General features: G+C 46.1%; 1 protein-coding gene and 1 long non-coding RNA gene across 5 annotated transcripts in view; one reads left to right on the plus strand and one right to left on the minus strand.

Moving 5' to 3' along the window:
- MAP7D1 (MAP7 domain containing 1) overlaps window positions 1–18041 on the plus strand; it is a 102397-nt gene that overhangs the window by 66686 nt on the left and 17670 nt on the right. For all 3 annotated transcript variants that reach the window (XM_032227411.1, XM_032227410.1, XM_032227412.1), the window contains 4 exons: window positions 12508–12630; window positions 13335–13474; window positions 14690–14817; window positions 16376–16632. In XM_032227411.1, the coding sequence (XP_032083302.1) occupies window positions 12508–12630; window positions 13335–13474; window positions 14690–14817; window positions 16376–16632 (648 nt within the window). The remainder of the gene's footprint in view (window positions 1–12507; window positions 12631–13334; window positions 13475–14689; window positions 14818–16375; window positions 16633–18041) is intronic.
- The window catches only part of LOC116515406, a 90247-nt gene that overhangs the window by 48772 nt on the left and 23434 nt on the right, over window positions 1–18041 (minus strand). The window lies entirely within an intron of this gene.

Here is an 18041-nt window from a genome sequence, read left to right on the forward strand (position 1 = left end):
CACCATGTTACGAACTTAACAACCGCAGTGATTCCCTTAACAACAGTGGCAAGAAAAATCGTAAAATGGGGCACCATTCACTTAACAACAGTCTCAGCAATGGAAATTTTGGGTTCCATGGGAGTCATAAGTAGAGGACTACCTCTATATGCTGCCTGCCCCCGTTTTGTCATCGGACAATGCTGAGAGCTTACTGCAAATTTATCAGTGACTTAAGGGTGGATTTTCCCAGACCAGTTCTACTTTTATTTCTCAGCCATTTGAGTATCTCTTGAAGGGAGAGTGTTTGCTGTGCTTTTTTTTTTTTTGTCTCAATCATTAGTCCCAGGTTGGAATGGGACAACTTTCTCCAGCCAGCTCACTGTGGGACAATTTAACAATTCAATTCTTCAAAATAAATTTAAAAATATTTTAATTTTTGTCATTCCCGTTCCATTTTATCCCTCCTTTTTCATCCTTTCTTTAATGATCCTATTCCACCATTTCTTTAATATTAGTGGAACTCTTATGCCACAACAGAATTGTTCCACGATGAGTTGGCCCTGCTGAGTTGTCCCACGGCGAATTGTAATAGACCCATCCCAGGTTTCGCTACCCAGCCTGGTCCGTTTGTTGATTCCTTTGTTGCAGTCTATTTGTGCCCTGCTTTGTTTTCTATGCCAGCTCTTCAAAGTATTTTTAACAAACAAACGAATTGAATGCAAAGCTCAACATGCAAACAGGTGAATGCCGCGGTAGATAAAAAGAAGAAAATATAGTGGCAGCACTGAAATTCAGCAACTGATAAAAAGGAAGATGAATGGTTAGGATAGGATAGGATAACCAAGCGTGATTGGACACACAAGGAATACGTTTCTGTTGCATAAGCTCTCAGTGTACATGCAAACAGCAAAGTAATAGAGTAAGATACCAACAGGAGAAGGTAGTAGTAAAGGTGGGAAGAATAACAGTAATACAGCCTTACTACATGGGTAAATATCCTTAGACATAGGACGGTGCTGTGGGAATTAGGTGTTCAGCAGAATGATGGCACAAGGGTCAAAATTGTCCCAGGGTGTAGTTGTTTTGGCATGCAGTGCCCTACAGTGGCATCCTGAAGGGAGAAGTTGAAACAGCTTATATCTAGGATGCGAGGGGTCTGTAGATATTTTCTCATCCCTCTTTCTGACCCATGCAGTATACAGGTCCTCAATGGAAGGCAGGCTGATTGAAATCAGGGGTTGTTGTTTTTTTGCCTTCCTAGCTATCAGTTGAAGTCTGTACCTGTCCTGTTTGGCTGCTATGTCAAACCAGACAGTTACAGAAGTACAAATGAGACTCAGTAATTCTTCAAAAGGCTAAAAATGGTTGACATCCTTACTCATTTTGGGCGCAGCAACCCAGTGGTGAAATTCAATTTTTTTTACTACCGGTTCTGTGGGCGTGGCTTGGTGGTGGGGTCCTGTGACTGAGTGGGCATGGCCAACTTGATGTCACTAATGGTAACACCCAATCACATGCCCTCACCACCAAGCCATGCCCACAGAGTCCTGTAGGAAAAAAATGTGTGTATGAGTCCATTCACAGCAGTGGTGCTCTTCCCTTTATGGTCCTCCCCTGGCCCCCTCCCTCCCTGGGTCTACCTTAAAGGGGCAGGCTGCAGCAGCTCTGCTGGGAACAGAGGAAGAAATGTTCGGATTGTCTCTGCAGGGTAGGGCTGAGGACTATGCTCAGTTCTTGGCGGACAAAGTAGCTCGGTTTCGGTCGGACTTGGACTCCACCGCAGTAGATCCAGCCGAGACACAGGAGGACTACTTGGCAAACCATCTCTGGGTTGAGTTCCAGGATGTTGCCTCTGGGGATGTGGACAAGGCCATTCGAGCTGTAAGTGCCTCCACCTGTATTCTGGACCCGTGTCCCTCCTGGCTGGTTGCCAACAGCAGGGAGGTGACACATGGCTGGATCCAGGCGGTCGTGACCGCCTCCCTTCAGGAGGGGCACTTTCCCGCCGTACTCAAAACGGCGGTGGTGAGACCCCTCCTGAAGAAACCATCCTTGGATCCAGCCATTTTAAACAACTTTCGTCCTGTCTCCAACCTCCCCTTTATTGGGAAGGTTGTGGAGAAGGTGGTGGCCTTCCAGCTTCAACGGGCCTTGGAGGAAGCTAGTTATCTTGACCCCTTCCAGTCCGGCTTCAGACCTGGTTACAGCACAGAAACCGCTTTGGTCGCATTGACCGATGATCTCTGGAGGGCCAGAGATGGAGGCTATGCGTCCATCCTGGTTCTCCTTGACCTCTCAGCGGCTTTCGATACCATCGACCATGGTATCCTTCTGCGACGACTGCGGGAGGTGGGAGTGGGAGGCACTGTTTTGCAGTGGTTCTCCTCCTACCTCTCGGACAGGTCGCAGTCGGTGTTGGTCGGGGGGCAGAGATCGTCCCTGAGGCCCCTAACATGTGGGGTGCCGCAGGGTTCGGTCTTATCCCCCCTACTATTTAACATATACATGAAACCGCTGGGCGAGATCATTCGGAGGCACGGGATAAAATACCACCAATATGCGGATGATACGCAACTGTATCTGTCCGCCCCGTGCCAACTCAATGAAGCGGTGGACGTGATGAACCAGGGTCTTGAGGCCGTTAAGAACTGGATGAGCGCTAACAAACTGGTACTCAACCCGGACAAGACCGAGTGGCTGTTGTGTTTCCCTCCCAACAATTTGGCTAATGTTCCAACACTTAGGCTGGGGGGTCAAATTTTATACCCCTCAGATAGGGTCCGCAACTTAGGAGTCCTCCTGGATCCACAGCTGACTTTTGACCACCAGTTGTCAGCTGTGACCAGGGGGGCATTTGCCCAGGTTCGCCTGGTCCGCCAGTTGCGGCCCTACCTAAACCGGGAGGCTCTCGCAACAGTCACTCGAGCCCTTGTGATCTCTAGGCTGGAATACTGCAATGGGCTCTACATGGGGTTGCCCTTGAAGTGCATCCGGCGACTGCAGTTAGTCCAGAATGCAGCCGCGCGAGTGATAGTGGGCGCACCGCGGTTCGCCCACGTTACACCCATCCTCCGCGAGCTGCACTGGCTACCTATCGGTCTCCGGGTGCGCTTCAGGGTATTGATGACCACCTTTAAAGCACTCCATGGTAGTGGATCTGGGTACTTGAGAGACCGCCTTCTGCCGATTACCTCCCTTCGACCGATTAGATCGCACAGACTGGGCCTCCTCCGAATCCCATCCGCCAGTCAATGTCGACTGGCGACCACACGGAGGAGAGCCTTTTCTGTTGCAGCTCCGACCCTGTGGAACGATCTCCCCGTCGAGATCCGTACCCTCACCACCATCCAGACCTTCCGCGCAGCCCTCAAGACCTGGCTCTCCCAACAGGCCTGGGGATAGGTTCCCAATTTCCCGCCCGAGTGTTGACTGTTGAATGAAAGTTGTGTTTTATTATTTTTCTTTTGTTCACATTTTGTTTTGTCTTTTGATACTGCACCCCCTTCCCTGTGATTGTAAGCCGCCCTGAGTCCCCTCAGGGAAAAGGGCGGCCTATAAATCTTAATAAATTCTACAAATTCTAATTCTAATTCTGCTGCATTTAACATTGAATTCTGTGGCAGAGACAATCCAAATGTTTTTCCCTGCTGCTTCCTTTATGGTCCCCTCCCTGCCCCCTCCCTCCCGGGGACTACCTTAAAGGGACAGACTGCAGCAGCTCTGTTGTGAATGGAGGGAAAAATGTTCAGATTGGGTGAGTGGGCGGATCGAGTGGCCAGAAGAGGTGAGCGGCGACAGGTTGACCAGGTGGGCGTGGACGGGGCCACCAGGGATTTTTGCCACCGGTTTGGAGAACTGATGCCAATCGTCCCTGCCGGTTCGACTGAACCGGGCCGAACCGGGAGGATTTCATCCCTGCAGCAACCTCATAATTTCAATCTCTTTGACTGTTCTGCTATCCAGCATCTTCAGCTGTTTGGGGTGGGGGGTGGGCAGGGAAGGAAATCACGTTTGTGTTGGGGGAGTGTGTTTGGGATGCTCAAAATGCTTTGCATCAGAATTCCCAGCAATCCTTTTCAACAACGAATTATTTCTCCCTCACTGTGCCCATCGGGTCACATTGGGGCACAGCTGGCAGAAATGTGAATCCCTGCTCAGTAACTCAACCATTATTAATTGATTTGTTTGCTTGTTTATTGATACAGCACTTAAGCACTGATATACTTCTTCACGGTGTTTTGCAGCCCTCTCTGGACAGTTTACAATTTCAGCATATTGCCCCCAACAACCTGACTCCTCATTTGGCCGATTTCGGAAGGATGGGAGGCTGAGTCAACCTTGAGCCCCATCAAGATTGAACTCCTGGCAGTGAGCAGAATTAGCTTGCAATACTATGAAAATTCTCAGTCATCCATGTCACGGTTGTCCCAAAGGTGCCTTTTTCAAGAGGCAACTGGACTTTCTGATTTTTCTTTGAAGACGTTTTGCTTCTCATCCTTTGAGATGAGGACGAGAAGGATGAGAAGCGAAATGTCTTCAAAGAAAAATCAGAAAGTCCAGTTGCCTCTTGAAAAAGGCACTTCTGGGAGAGCTTGCAAATACTGCATTCTAACCACTGCACCACCGCAACTCATATCCTGCCTTTATTATTTTTATAACAAACTCAAGGAGTACAACATATTGTCAGGGTTCCAAATAGCATCCTCCATCAAATAAGAATCTGAGGCTAGAGATTCCTCAAAATCCAAATTTATTAAAGAAGCCATGCTGGTACATCTGGGAAAACCCGAATCTGAAAGCTTCCAGGTTTTCCCCACCCAATTGAAAGTTCGAGACCCTGCCCCAGCATCCACGTGTCCATCACATGGCCCAAACAGCTACTGTCATGAAGGAAGAGTTCTCCCGTCCACGTCAGACCAGGTGCAGGGACAAAATGACCTTGACTCTGAGAAGGAATGTGCTATGGCTACACATCCCCCATGCTCCATACAATTCCCCCTCCCAATTTCCCACGATAGAATATGTTTGAATATGTGGCAGGCTTGAGGCCCTATACAAAGATGGCTTCCAAGCCTGACACATATACTTCTTCCTATTTTCCCCACAACAACAACCCTGTGGGGTGAATTAGTCTGAGAAATAGTGACTGACTCAAAGTCACTTGTCTGACTTTCATGCCTAAGGCGGTACTAGATCTCACAGCATCCTGGCTTCTGGTCTGCTGCCTTAACCACTAGATCAAACTGGTCTAGTTGGTCCCAATCCATGGGGCCTTTACAATGACATTTCTCCTCCTAACTGTATGTTTCTGGAGCAGCTCTTTACAATAGGTCTCATCTGAAATGCTAAAAGTACTATGAAATAATAAGGTGGAACTCCCCCAAAACTATAAAGTATGTGGGCATTGTGACCCCACCCCCAGGGGACAGCAGAGCTGAGAGTAGATTCAAACAGTGAGGAGGTTGGAGAGAAACATGGGCCAGTCTTGAAGTCTGGGGAAGGCTCTGATGAGGGTCCTGTGTCGGAGGCAGAGAGGGAGCCAGAGCCATCTGACAGTTATCAGTTGCCTTCAGAGTCAGACATCAGTGGGGCTGAAGAACAGCTGAAGCCTGTTCCCAGTGTGCGCATGCACAGAGTTGCCAGACGAAGGGAACAGCTAAAGAACAGGGGTCGACTTGGGAGTAAGGCCACAGGTGGATGATAAATGGCCCCTTCCAGAGGAAATAAAAGAGGAGTGAAAGGGGAGTGGAGTTTGCAGGAGACAATTAGTTCGCTTAATTGGTTCGTGACTCTCCGAGACTCCTTGCCAAGTTTTGCAGCTATCGGCCTGGCAGCTCTCCAAGCCAGATAAGGTCTGTGACTGTAAATCCTCCTTTGAAAGACTTTGCTGGATGTGAATGAGCAGAATTCACAGTCAATTAATAAAAGGGTTTTTTGTCAGGACCAGGAATTTGCTTCATGCTCTTGGGATGCCTAGATTAGAACAGTGGGATATTAATAAGCCACGTTTACTTTGACCCTTGCAGTGATGGGGATGTCTAGCACGGACACTACAAAATAGGAGAGCACCACTTAATGTCCTCCAGATGTTTTCCATGACAGTTCCCAGATGTTCAACCTGAAAAGCATCTTGACCCTCCTGTGGAGTTATCTCTCCATTGAGGGGAAATTTTACCCACTTAGCCCCTGCAATCAGATCCTCCAGAACTGAGTCCGACCGGCTCCAATTACTCTCTGCCCTAATGTCTCTTTTGCTGCTAAAGATAGTATTTCTGCCCACCATTGTTTTGTTTCCTCGTTGCTTAGCGATGATGAAAAAATATCCTGAGCATCTGAACAAGATTCAGGAAAAGGCCAAACGGAAGGGATGGTTAATGCATGTGGAATTAGGTGCGGTCTTGGGGCGAAATTATTCAGACAGCAGTGTGCTCATAGGTATGTATGAATGCCAAGAGAAAGATTTTAACTTTTTCTTTAAAATAAATAAATAAATGGCCTTTTTAAGTAAAAAAAAAAACCACAAATCCGTTATCACACAATGTTGAGATTAGTGGATAGGAAGGTATTTACAGCAGTGACCAAGCCAAATTGAGCAAGCCTCTAAATCTAAAATTATTAATTTGTATTTATTTATTTATCAATTTATATAGCTACCCGTATTTTTTGGAGTATACGACACACCGGAGTATAAGACGCACCAAGATTTTGAAGAGGCAAATTAAAAAAAAAAAGGTTTTGCACTTTTGCAGACCTCCCAAAAACGGCCAATTTTTTTCCCCCAAAGAGGGCATGAATAGCCTTTAGGAGGCTTGAAGAGTGCTCCTGGGGTAGTGCCCCCCCAAAAAATGAGCAAAAAATGGTCTGATTTTTGTGAAAATGGGCCTGTTTTTTGTCCAAAAAGGGCACACATAGCTTTTAGGAGGCTTATAGAGTGCTCCTGGGAGGGTGGGGGGCCAAAAACGAGCAAAAAACAGCCTGTTTTTTTGCAAAAATGGGCCTTTTTTGTCAAAAAAAATTGCATGCATAGCCTTATGGAGACTTATAGAGTGCTGCTGGGGGCTGGGGGGGGCAAAAACAGCCCTTTTTCCACTAATTCTGCCCTCCCCAGCCCCCAGGAGCACTCTGGAAGCCTCCTAAAGGCTATGCACTGCCATTTTGGTGAAGGGGGTGGGGTTTCAGGAGGCAAAAAATGCTGTATTCAGTGTATAAGACACACCCAGATTTTCAGCCTCTTTTTTGAAGGAAAAAGATGTGTCTTATACTCTGAAAAATATGGTACTCACCTCACATCTCTGATTCTAGGTAATTTTCAATTCAAACAGAAGCAGGTTCAACAAACCAAAAAAATAAAACCACCACACAAACAGCATAAAACGTTGAAATGATAGCTTGTTTGACTCTTTTGTTCAAGCCCATTAAAATCTATTAAACAGATCCCACAATTAAAAAATTGAATACAGGTAGTTCTTGACTTACAACAGTCTGTTTAGTGGCTGTTTGAAGTTACAACAGCACTGAAAAAAAGCGACTTATGACCATTTTTCACACTTAAAACCACTGCAGCATTGCCATGGTCATGCGATCAAAAGTCGGATGCGTGGCAACTGACTCATCTTTATGACGGTTGCAATGTCCTGGGGTCATGAGATCACCTTTTGTGACCTTCTGACAAACAAAGTCAATGAGGAAGCTGGATTCACTTCACAATCTTGCTACTAACTTAACAATGGCAGTGATTCACTTAACAGCTGTGCCAAGAAAGGTCCTAAAATGAGACAATGCTCACTGAACAAATATCTCAGTAAAAGAAATTTTGGACTCAATTGTGGCCATAAGTCGAGGACTACCTGTATGCTAAGATATACAGGTACACAAAATAAAATATATAAAAATAAAATACACCCCATCTTTCTCTTACTGAAGTTTTCAAGCTCCTTAGACTAGTACTATACATAATAAAGGGACGTGGTGGCTCAATGGCTAAGACGCTGAGCTTGTCGATCAGAAAGGTCGGCGGTTCAAATCCCTAGCGCCGCATAACAGTGAGCTCCTGTTACTTGTCCCAGCTTCTACCAATCTAGCAGTTTGAAAGCACGTAAAAAATGCAAGTAGAAAAATAGGAACTACTTTTGGTGGGAAGGAAACAGCATTCCGTGCGCCTTCAGCATTTAGCCATGCCAACCACGTGGCCACGGAGATGCCTTTGGACAGTGCTGGCTCTTCAGTTTTGAAAGGGAGATGAACACCGCCTCCTAGAGTCGGGAACGACTAACACATAAGTGCGAGGGGAACTTTTATCTGTATACATAATAAAGAGCATTAAAATGCCCTTTATTTTCTGTTTTCTAGAGCCACTGAAAATAAGCTTTGCTCCAAAAAATGCTGGCATTTCGGATGACTCTCTAACGAAAAGGTTTCCCACTGTTAGGGTGTGGGGTATTCCTGCTATGATTAGCCACATGAGATTTGCTATTTCAGTCTCCCATTGTTCATATTTGTGTTTGTTGCAAGTCACTTCCTCTGGCAGAATCAATAAAGCTGAAGGTTTTTCAGGCAAAGGTGGTTTGTAATGTCAGTCGAGAATCAACATTATTATCAGCCATGCCCAGAATGTCAACATGAAGTTTGCTACATAACTATTACAAAGTTCCTTTAATCTCCCACATTGTGCCGAGCAGCCAATGGAATTATTGGGCAACCAATGGAATTATTAGAGACTGAGAAACCGGCTACATGTTTAGGGCATAAGGAGATAAATCAGCTAACCTTGGTTTAGCAATAGCACTTATATACCGCTTCATAGTGCTTTGCAGCCCTCCCTAAGCAGTTTACAGAGTCAGCTTCTTGCCTCCAACAATCTGGGTCCTCATTTTACCCACCTCGGAAGGATGGAAGGCTGAGTCAACCTTGAGCCTGGTGAAATTCGATCTGCCAGATTGCTGGCAGCCTGTGATCAGCAGAAATAGCCTGCAGTACTGCACCCTAACCACTGCGCCACTGGGGCTTATTTACCAGTTTAGTGAAACTGAAAACATCACTTAATATATCATGAAAAGCGAGCTTTTGTGAGATTGTGAGTTCTGCACAACATTCCTCCAATACTTTTGGCTGGGGTCAAGCAATCAACAGAAACATAAGTGTTCATAGGGTCAAGATGGTTGCTTAAGTTGCGGCCGCCATCTTGACTGAGTTCCAGGATCAACTACCATGTTTCCCTGAAAATAAGACAGGGTTTGACCCCCGAAATAAGTGCTTGGCCTTATTTTCAGGGAGGTCTTATTATTTTTGAGGTGCAGGAGGTGGCGAGCATGGTCACTTCATAGCGGCGGCTGTGTTGCAATATTTTTGGGGAGGGCTTATTATTTTTGAGGTGCAGAAGGCCCCTTAGCCTTGGCCCGCGATCCATGGATCAGCTGATCCAGCCACAAAGTTTTGTCTCTGTTTCTGGCACACTCTTGCCAGCCCTAGCATCACTGGGACTGTTCTTCACACGTACGACAGTTGCAACATCCCCATGGTCACATGATCAAAATTCAGATGCTTGGCAACTGACTCATATTTACGACTGTTGCCATGTCCCAGGGTCATGTGATCACCTTTTTTTAACCATGCTGGCTGAGGGATTCTGGGAGTTGAAGTCCACACATCTTAAAAGTTGCTGAGGTTGGGAAGCACTGATTTTACAATTGTGAAGAGGAAGCAAAAGGAAGGAGGTGGCAAAGTCCATCATTAATTGAATTCCATCAATCAAATCACCCCAATCTGGATTTGTAACCCTTTTTCTACCAAGAACTGCAATCTATTAGGAATTAATCTGTTGAGAGAGGTAGGCAGATGGTTCCAGGACTCGGGAGGAGTGGGCCAGTGGTGGGTTCTGGATTTCATTGCAACCAGTATGGTGCAACGGGAGCCAGCGTCCACCACATGAACGCATGCATGCGTACTTACCGCCTGTGATGCCTCCCCAACACTCCAGCTGCTCGGCGGAACATCGCACAGGCACCATATACTCCGTGCTCATGTGCGGAAGCCCCGAAGAACTCAAATACCGGTAAGAAGCGTGGGCGGGTGGGTGGGCCCTCCGGAGCACCATACTGGAACGGTACCTGGTGTGCTCCCAGCAGGCATCGGTACGCCTGTACCAGGGCGTATCGGTCGTAACCACCACTGGAGTGGAGATACCCTTTCTCTCCTTGATGCCTTCTTTTCTTCTTTTTTGTCATGCCCATGAAGGCAGTTGCTGGCAATACTCTGTAATGCCAAAGTTCTAAAAAAAATCTTTTGCAGAAAGGTTGATGGGTTAAGGCTCCTGGAAGATTGTTCCTGTGTGGGATAGGGGCCAAAGGGCTAGGAAAGGGCCTGAGTACTTGGGTTGGGTTCCACCTTCTGCCATAGCCAGCCCTTCCTGGACTTTGGGCGAGTTGGTAAAATTCAACATTTTTCCCTACCAGTTCTGTGGGCGTGGCTTGGTGGTGGGGGTGGGGGTCATGTGACTGGGTGGGCATGGCAAACTTTTAAAAAATTAGATTTTTTTAAAATTCTAAAAAATGCTTTAAAAAATTCCGACGATCGTGTGGCAAAGTTGGTTGTTGCATAGCTGATCTTTGGAACTTTTTAGAAAAAAATAGTATTTTTTAACTGCCAGTTCTCCTGAGCAAATAGTTAAAAATGCTTTAAAAAGTAAAAAAAAATGTTCCAATGATCGCGTGGCACAGCTGATTGTTAGAACTTTTAAAAAACTTTTTAAAGCAGTTTTAACTACCAGTTCAGGTAAACCGGTGGCAATTTTACAGCCTGCTCAGGCAAATTGGCCCAAACTGGTAGCATTTCACTCCTGCTTTGGATCACTCGCTCCCTTTCAGCACAACCTACCCTGCAGGGTTTTTGTTATTGGGGAAAAGGGCCATAGAGAAGGCTAGTAAGTTGACTTCAGCTGCAGGTGGAAAGGGAAGACATAAGCTTAACATTAGTTAGAATGGAATACAGGTAGTCCTCAACTTACAACCATTCATTTAGTAACATTAGCATTGAAAAAGTGGCTTGTGATTGGTTTTCATGTTTAGGTCATTGCAGCATCCCTATTCTCACATGATCAAAATTCGGACCCATGGCAACTGGCATGTACATATGACGGTTGCACTGCCCCGTCCTGGGATCATGTGATCAACATTTGTAACCTTCCTAGCAAGGGGCGATATTTACTTACTTTCCCTAATGGTTCACAAATGTGAGTGTGCATGCATGCGCCACCTCCATGCATATGCTAAGCCCGTGATGGCAAACCTATGGCACATGTGCCAAAGGTGCCACGCAGAGCCCTCTCTGTGGACATGTGCCCCATCGCCAGCTGCTCTTCTGCTTTCTGTTGCATTGGCTAGCTAGTCTTTGCGGGCGCCAGAGTGCCAAAAAACAACCTTTAAAATTCCCCCAAAAACAGGCTTGTGTTTGCCGACCAGCTGATCTTTGGATTTCCAATGCTCCGGCATGTGTGAAGACCAGCTGGCCAGTGCTCTGGTGCACACACATATACATCGTATTTGCACGCGCATTTTGGTTTGGGCACTCGGTGCTGAAAAGGTTCGCATCACTGCACTAAGCCTTCAGTGCATGCGCTTTTGGCCAAAAAAGGCCTAAATAGGGTGCCATAGAGTCGGGGCAGGTGGGCGGGGACCACCCACAATTTCCACTACCGGTTCGAGCGAACTGATCCGAACTGATAGAATACCAGTTCCTAGCCAGCTTCCGACGAGCAAAGCCAGTGGGTGAAGCCAGATTTGCTTAATGACTGAATGATTGACTTAACAACTACAGGGATTCACTTAACAACTGTGGCAAGAAAGGTGGTAAAATGGGGCAAAACTCACTTGCTTGTCTTGCTTAGCGATGGAAATTTGGGACTCGGTTGTGTTTGTAAGTCAAGAACTAAATATAATCAATATTTTCTGTCTTTGGGCAAGCACAGGGCTCAGCTTCTTTTTTCTCCCAACATCTTAAAAACTGGTTCCTTTATACCAGTCCTGCCTTCCACACCTGGTTCGGCTACCCAGAATCTCACCTTGGCACCTGAGCTACAAGTTGACAGATGCTCACATGGTTAGGATGCTGGTCTGACGATTGGCAGGGCCATGTGATGGAGTGAGCTCCCGTCACTTGCTCCAGCTCCTGCTGACCCAGCAGTTCAAAAGTGGGCAACCATGAGTAGATAAATAGGTACCACTTTGATGGGCAGTTTCATGGGGACATGAGAAGATCCCCTAACTGGGTGTCCCCTGGGCAATGGTGAGGTCACGGGCTAATCCTCTCAACCTGAAAGTGCTTTGGTGCTCCTAACATAACTGTAGTAGTAATGGTAATAGTAGCAGCTACAAGTTTTGAGGAAGGGATTTGGAAAGTTAGACTTGTTAAACTCCTCTGCAGACCAGAAATCCAAGGAGCGCTTTGCAGCTCCAAACACTGGAAGGTTGGTCCAGGATGAACCTGAACCAGAGCTTGGATTAACCTAAAAAATTGTTTTTCCTTCCCCAGATCGTAGTCTTCAACTTAGTGCATGGGAGAGCAGCATTGTGGACCGGCTGATGACCCCAACTCTTGCCTTCTTGGCCCGCAGCAGAAGTGCTGTGACGCTAGCCGGCAATGGCAAGGAGCAAGGTAAGCAAAATGATCTAAAGGGGCTAAAATGTTATGTAGGGGAGGGAGGGATGGGTTCATTGGTTTGTTTTAACTTGTGTTCCGTGAACTCGGACGTTACGTTTATGAACCAGGGTTTGTGGCTTAGCATGTCATCTTTGGTTGACTGAATAAGCCAAGAGTTCCCTAAAATTTCTGGCTTTGCAAACTGGTGGGGAGGGGGAGGGCATAGTTTGCACCAGGGGCTGGCAAGCACATGCGCACACAGCTCCATTTCCATGAGTGGCATGTATGAGTGCCTGAGGCTCACACAAATGGAGTGGGCACGGACATGCTCGCTCACTGCTCGCATGAACGTCTTGTATTGCTAAACAACCAGTGGTGGGATTCAAATTTTTTACTACCGGTTCTGTGGGCATGGCTTCTTGGGTGTGGCAGGGGAAGGATACTGCAAAATTTCCATTCCTTCCCCACCCCACCAACCTGCTTTCCAGCTCCGTTCTCCTGTGCAGGGCAACAAAAGAAGACCCAGCCGATCAGCTGGGACTCAGGAGGCAGCAAATAGAGGGGGGCGGGGCCAGCCAGAGGTGGTATTTGCTGGTTCTCCAAACTACTCAAAATTTCCACTACCGGTTCTGCAGAACCGGTCAGAAACGGCTGAATACCACTTCTGTAAACAACCCTAGAGAAGATTCAAACCTTCTCCTTTCATTCACCGCCAACAGTCCCCGTGTGCCCCCGCTCAGCTTCTGCCAGCCCTGTAAGCCCCTGCAAAAACCAGCGTGTACACCGTTGTGCGGAGCGACGGCGGCCAGCAACCAGCAGCCCTGATGTAACGCCCCGGAATAAGCCTCACTCCTCTCCTGTAAGTTGCTATGATTTTTTTTAAACCATCCCAATTCTTTAGATCGGTGTTTCCCAAATCTGGCAACCTTTAAGAATTCGATGCCCAGAAAGTTGCCAAATTTGAGAAATGCAGCTTTAGATCCAGGTCTTTTATTATTCCCAGCAAAGTTTCCTCTCGCCTGTTAGAAGTAAGAGACTGGAAGGTTTAGGGTCTTGAGTGCTGCAGTAGCTCAGCTTTCCCCAACCTGCTGTCCTCTACTTACTCCAGATGTGCGGGGGCTACATCTCATTTTCAACATGCCTATTGGGAAGAGAAGAAGTGTAATGACCTCAAGGGGGGGCAGCATTTTGAGGAAATTGCAGGAGTTTCATCCAATGGGAAATAAAAATTGTCTTCTCAGGAGTTGTTTTCCAGAATTTGCTTAATTCCTGGGGCTTTCTCATAGTCTTCTTCCTAAATTAAACCCGAGTCCTGCCGTGTTAGGTAGAAAGGATTGCCTGAATTCCAGACCTGAAGTAGAGGGTGGAAGAGAGACACTGATTAGCCAAATGCTACATACATCAGAGGGACACGGTGGCTCAGTAGCTAAGACATTGAGCTTGTCGATCAGAAAGGTCGGCAGTTTGGTGGTTCGAATCCCTAGCACCGCGTAAAGGAGTGAGCTTCCGATACTTGTCCCAGCTTCTGCCAACCTAGCAGTTCAAAAGCACGTAAAAATGCAAGTAGAAAAATAGGAAGGTAGCAGTGTTCCGTGCGTCTTTGGTGTTTAGTCATGCCAGCCACATGACCATGGCGACGGCTTCAGACAGCGCTAGCTCTTTAGCTTTGAAACAGAGATGAGCACTGCCCCCTAGAGTCAGGAATGACTAGCGGGGGTAATCTTTACCTTTACATACATCAGAGCTTTATTTGTTCAGATATGATGCTGTTGTTGACTGGAGAGATGGATGAAAACCAACATAGCTTTCAGTTGCAACCAGTTGTACAGACAGGTACAGAAAGGTTGATCCAACCAGTACACTGGCAGTTCTGGGACTTCCATACATCTTAAAGGAGTGGAGAATTCTGGGAGTTGAAGTCCATACATAGCCAAGATTGAGAAGCACTGTGTCAACAACCCCCCGCTTTGAAGATGCTGTTACTGTGGACTGATTTGGCCCAGCGTTCTGGAGAACTGCTTCTCTGCCATCAAAGTGGCTTCTGCTTTATGATTCTTTCTTCTCCTGTTCTCAGCATCAGAAAAAGAAAGAAAAGAAAGACAAGGATCGGGAAAACGCCCAAGAAAAGAGTGCCTTAGCCCTCCGCAAACGCTACTCTACGCCTTCTGGCCAGGCACGTCAGCTGTATGTACCCGAAGGCAGGTAAGAAAAGTCACAAGGATCTTGACAAGATGCAGAATTAATTTAGCACTGGCCAAAAAGACTTGGGGAAGCCAACTTTGCAATCATGTCTGATTGTGGGAGACGTATATCAAAGGTCATTTTGAAGAGGACAGAATATTTAGATAAGATTGGAATTAATGGCTTTCCTTGCATCTACTTATATATTTATATTAGTGTTATACTTTTAATGTAGTCAAATGACTAAACCAATAAAGATTCTATTCCATTCAATTCAATTCAATATTTTCTATTCCATTCCATTCCATATTTTCTATTTGATTTGATTCATTCTTCCCTAATTTCATTCCATTCTCTCCTATCCTATTTTCTATTCCATTCCACTCTGTGTATCAAAATTCAAGATGGTGGCCATGATTATATGGATGAAGCTGCCTGCCAAGAATGCCTCTGTTTGCAATAATGCTCTTTTTTCCTAACCTCATAACTCTCCCTATTAGGATGATAATTCAATTTTGTCCAATCTATCACAAGATCCGTCAAAATTAGAGTTACAATATCATTCCAATAATTCTGAGTTTTGGGACATAATCCAGAAAAAAAAATGCTTTGTTGCATCCAGGGCTATGAAAGCAGCCTCAGTCTGGAGCCCTTTAAAACAGCTGCATCTCTTCCTAGGATCGCAGGACAGTATTAGATTCACATGCCTCCGTGCTCTGAAGCACCTTTTGCAAATGAAGCTGGGAGCTTTGCGCAGCTGAAATGTGTAATTCAACACTTTCAGCTGGTTGGGAAGGGCTGACATGGACAATTGCAAATTTTAACAGGACTTCAGGGTTGTTGGCCTTTTTGCGTGTTGTTCCTGCTGGGATGATGTTAGATCCTGGGCATGAGTTCTCCCTGGAAATGATAACATTGGAGAGTAATTTTGTCTGCTTCTGCTCCAGGAAGGGTCTCCAGAATAGGATTCGCCCATCAGCGGCCAGCAGAGCTGGCAGCAGATTCGGACAGTGAGGAGGTTGGGGAGGAACACAAGCCAGTCCTGGAGTCTGGGGAAGGCTCTGATGAGGGCTCTGTGTTGGAGGCAGAAAGGGGGAAAGGGCCATCCCACAGTTCTCAGCTGCCTTTGGAGTCAGATATCAGTGAAGCAGACGAACAGCTGGAGCCTGTTCCCAGTGTGTGCATGCGCAGAGTTGTCAGACAAAGGGAACAGCTAAGGAACAAGGGTTGACTTGAGAGTAAGGCCACAGGTGGACAATGAATGGCTCCAGAGAAAATAAAAGAGTGAAAGGGGAGTGGAGTTTGCAGGAGACAATTAGTTCGCTTAATTGATTTGTGACTCTCCGAGACTCCTTGCCACTTTTTGCAGATACCAGCCTGGCAGCTCTCCAAGCCAGATAAGGTCTGTGATTGTCAATCCTCCCTTGAAAGACTTTGCTGGATGTGAATGAAAGGAATTCACAGTAACTTAATAAAAAGGGGTTTTTGTCGGGGCAAGGAGTTTGCTTCATGGTTTGGGGACTGGCTGTTTCTCCCACCTTGTCTCTAATGCCATCTCCTCTATGCTTCCCTTTGGCAGCCCTAGCCCAAAGCCCAAGCCAGCATTGCCAGCTGTGGCCAAACAGCGCCCAGCCTCGCCAAGCCCAGGACCCAGCACTTCACATCGGTCAAGCCTGGCTCGCAGTGCTCAGTCTTCACCCAAGAGGCGAGTTCGCAGGGAGCCCGAGGGCCAACCAAAGGCCCGGGAACGCAAGAATGAACCGAAGGAACGTGGGGCAGCTTCTCCAGCCCCAGAGGAGAGCTTGAAGACAACAGGGAACAGTGAAACACCAGCAGGTGGGACATAATTGGTTTTAGTTAACCCTGAATTAGGGGAAGTGGTGGCTTAGTGGCTAAGACGCTGAGCTTGTCCATCAGAAAGGTTGGCAGTTCAGCAGTTCGAATCCCTAGCAACGCATAACAGAGTGAGCTCCTGTTACTTGTCCCAGCTTTTGCCAACCTACCAGTTCGAAAGCAAGTAAAAAATGCAAGTAGAAAAATAGGAACCATCTTTGGTGGGAAGGTAACAGCGTTCCGTGCGCCTTTGGCATTGAGTCATGCCGGCCACATGACCACAGAGACATCTTCGGACAGTGCTGGCTCTTTGGCTTAGAAAAGGAGATGAGCACCGTCCCCTAGAGCCGGAAATGATTAGCATGCATGTGCAGGGGAAGAGACTCTAATAGCCGATAGATTTTCCATAAAAGAGGACAGAGAAACTGGCAGGATCTGAAGATACTGTTATTATACCATGTGATAATCAAATTTCAATAGTCCTCATAGGGTCTGTTTCCCGACCTGGCCTCTCTCATAGGGACATCGTTATAATGTCCACTCTGCAAGGTAAGCTGAGATGGGCTGCATCCAGACAGCCTCCTAAACCATCTCAGGTGAAGCTCGGATGCCTTTGTCTAGCTTGGACAGAATCTATGGAGCTTCTCAGTCATCCAGGTCATGGTTGTCGCAAAGGTGCTTTTTCAAGAGCCAACTGGACTTTCTGGTTTTTCTTTTGAAGACGTTTCGCTTCTCATCCAGAACTGAAGAGGCTTCTTAGATGAGAAGCAAAACGGCTTTGAAGAAGTTAGGAGAAAGGTGGGGAAGGAAAAAAATGATTAGAAGTGGAAGTTTTGTGAGTGCCTAAGAGAAAACGGATAAAAGAGGAAGAAGGGGAGAAAGAGTTGTATTAGTAGATTAAAGGGAATAGCCGTACGATTGGTATTGTTATGCAACTAATTAAGAAATAAAGTAATTATAGTATATTGTTAATTGTAGAAAAAAATGAAAAGAAATGCTCCCTATGTTAAAACGTAACTAGAGGGTATATATATTGCTTAATGTAAAATAGACTAATATAGAAATATGAAATGATAATTTTGGTGTAATTTTTGAAGGGGCAATTGAAGATACTGTTTTTGTATTAAGAAAAAAACAAGTACAAAAAATGGAAAAAAATAATTTGGCTGAAAGTGAAAACCAAGCTGTGATGTAAAATGGATTATGTAAATGAGAGGATGTAAAAGGAAAGAGCTGGTCAATGCTTTGTTCCTATAATATGTATAAAGTTGTATTAAAAAAAAACTTTGAAGAAAAAGAAGAGAAAATGCACCTTTGGGACTAGCTTGGATAACGCTAACCATGGTTAATTTGGGGGGGGGGGTTTCCTCCTGTTAGGTAAAGCATGTCACCTTGGTTAGTTTAGCAATAAC

Source organism: Thamnophis elegans, chromosome 12 (genome assembly GCF_009769535.1).
Source record: "Thamnophis elegans isolate rThaEle1 chromosome 12, rThaEle1.pri, whole genome shotgun sequence".
NCBI classification, from domain to species: domain Eukaryota; kingdom Metazoa; phylum Chordata; class Lepidosauria; order Squamata; family Colubridae; genus Thamnophis; species Thamnophis elegans.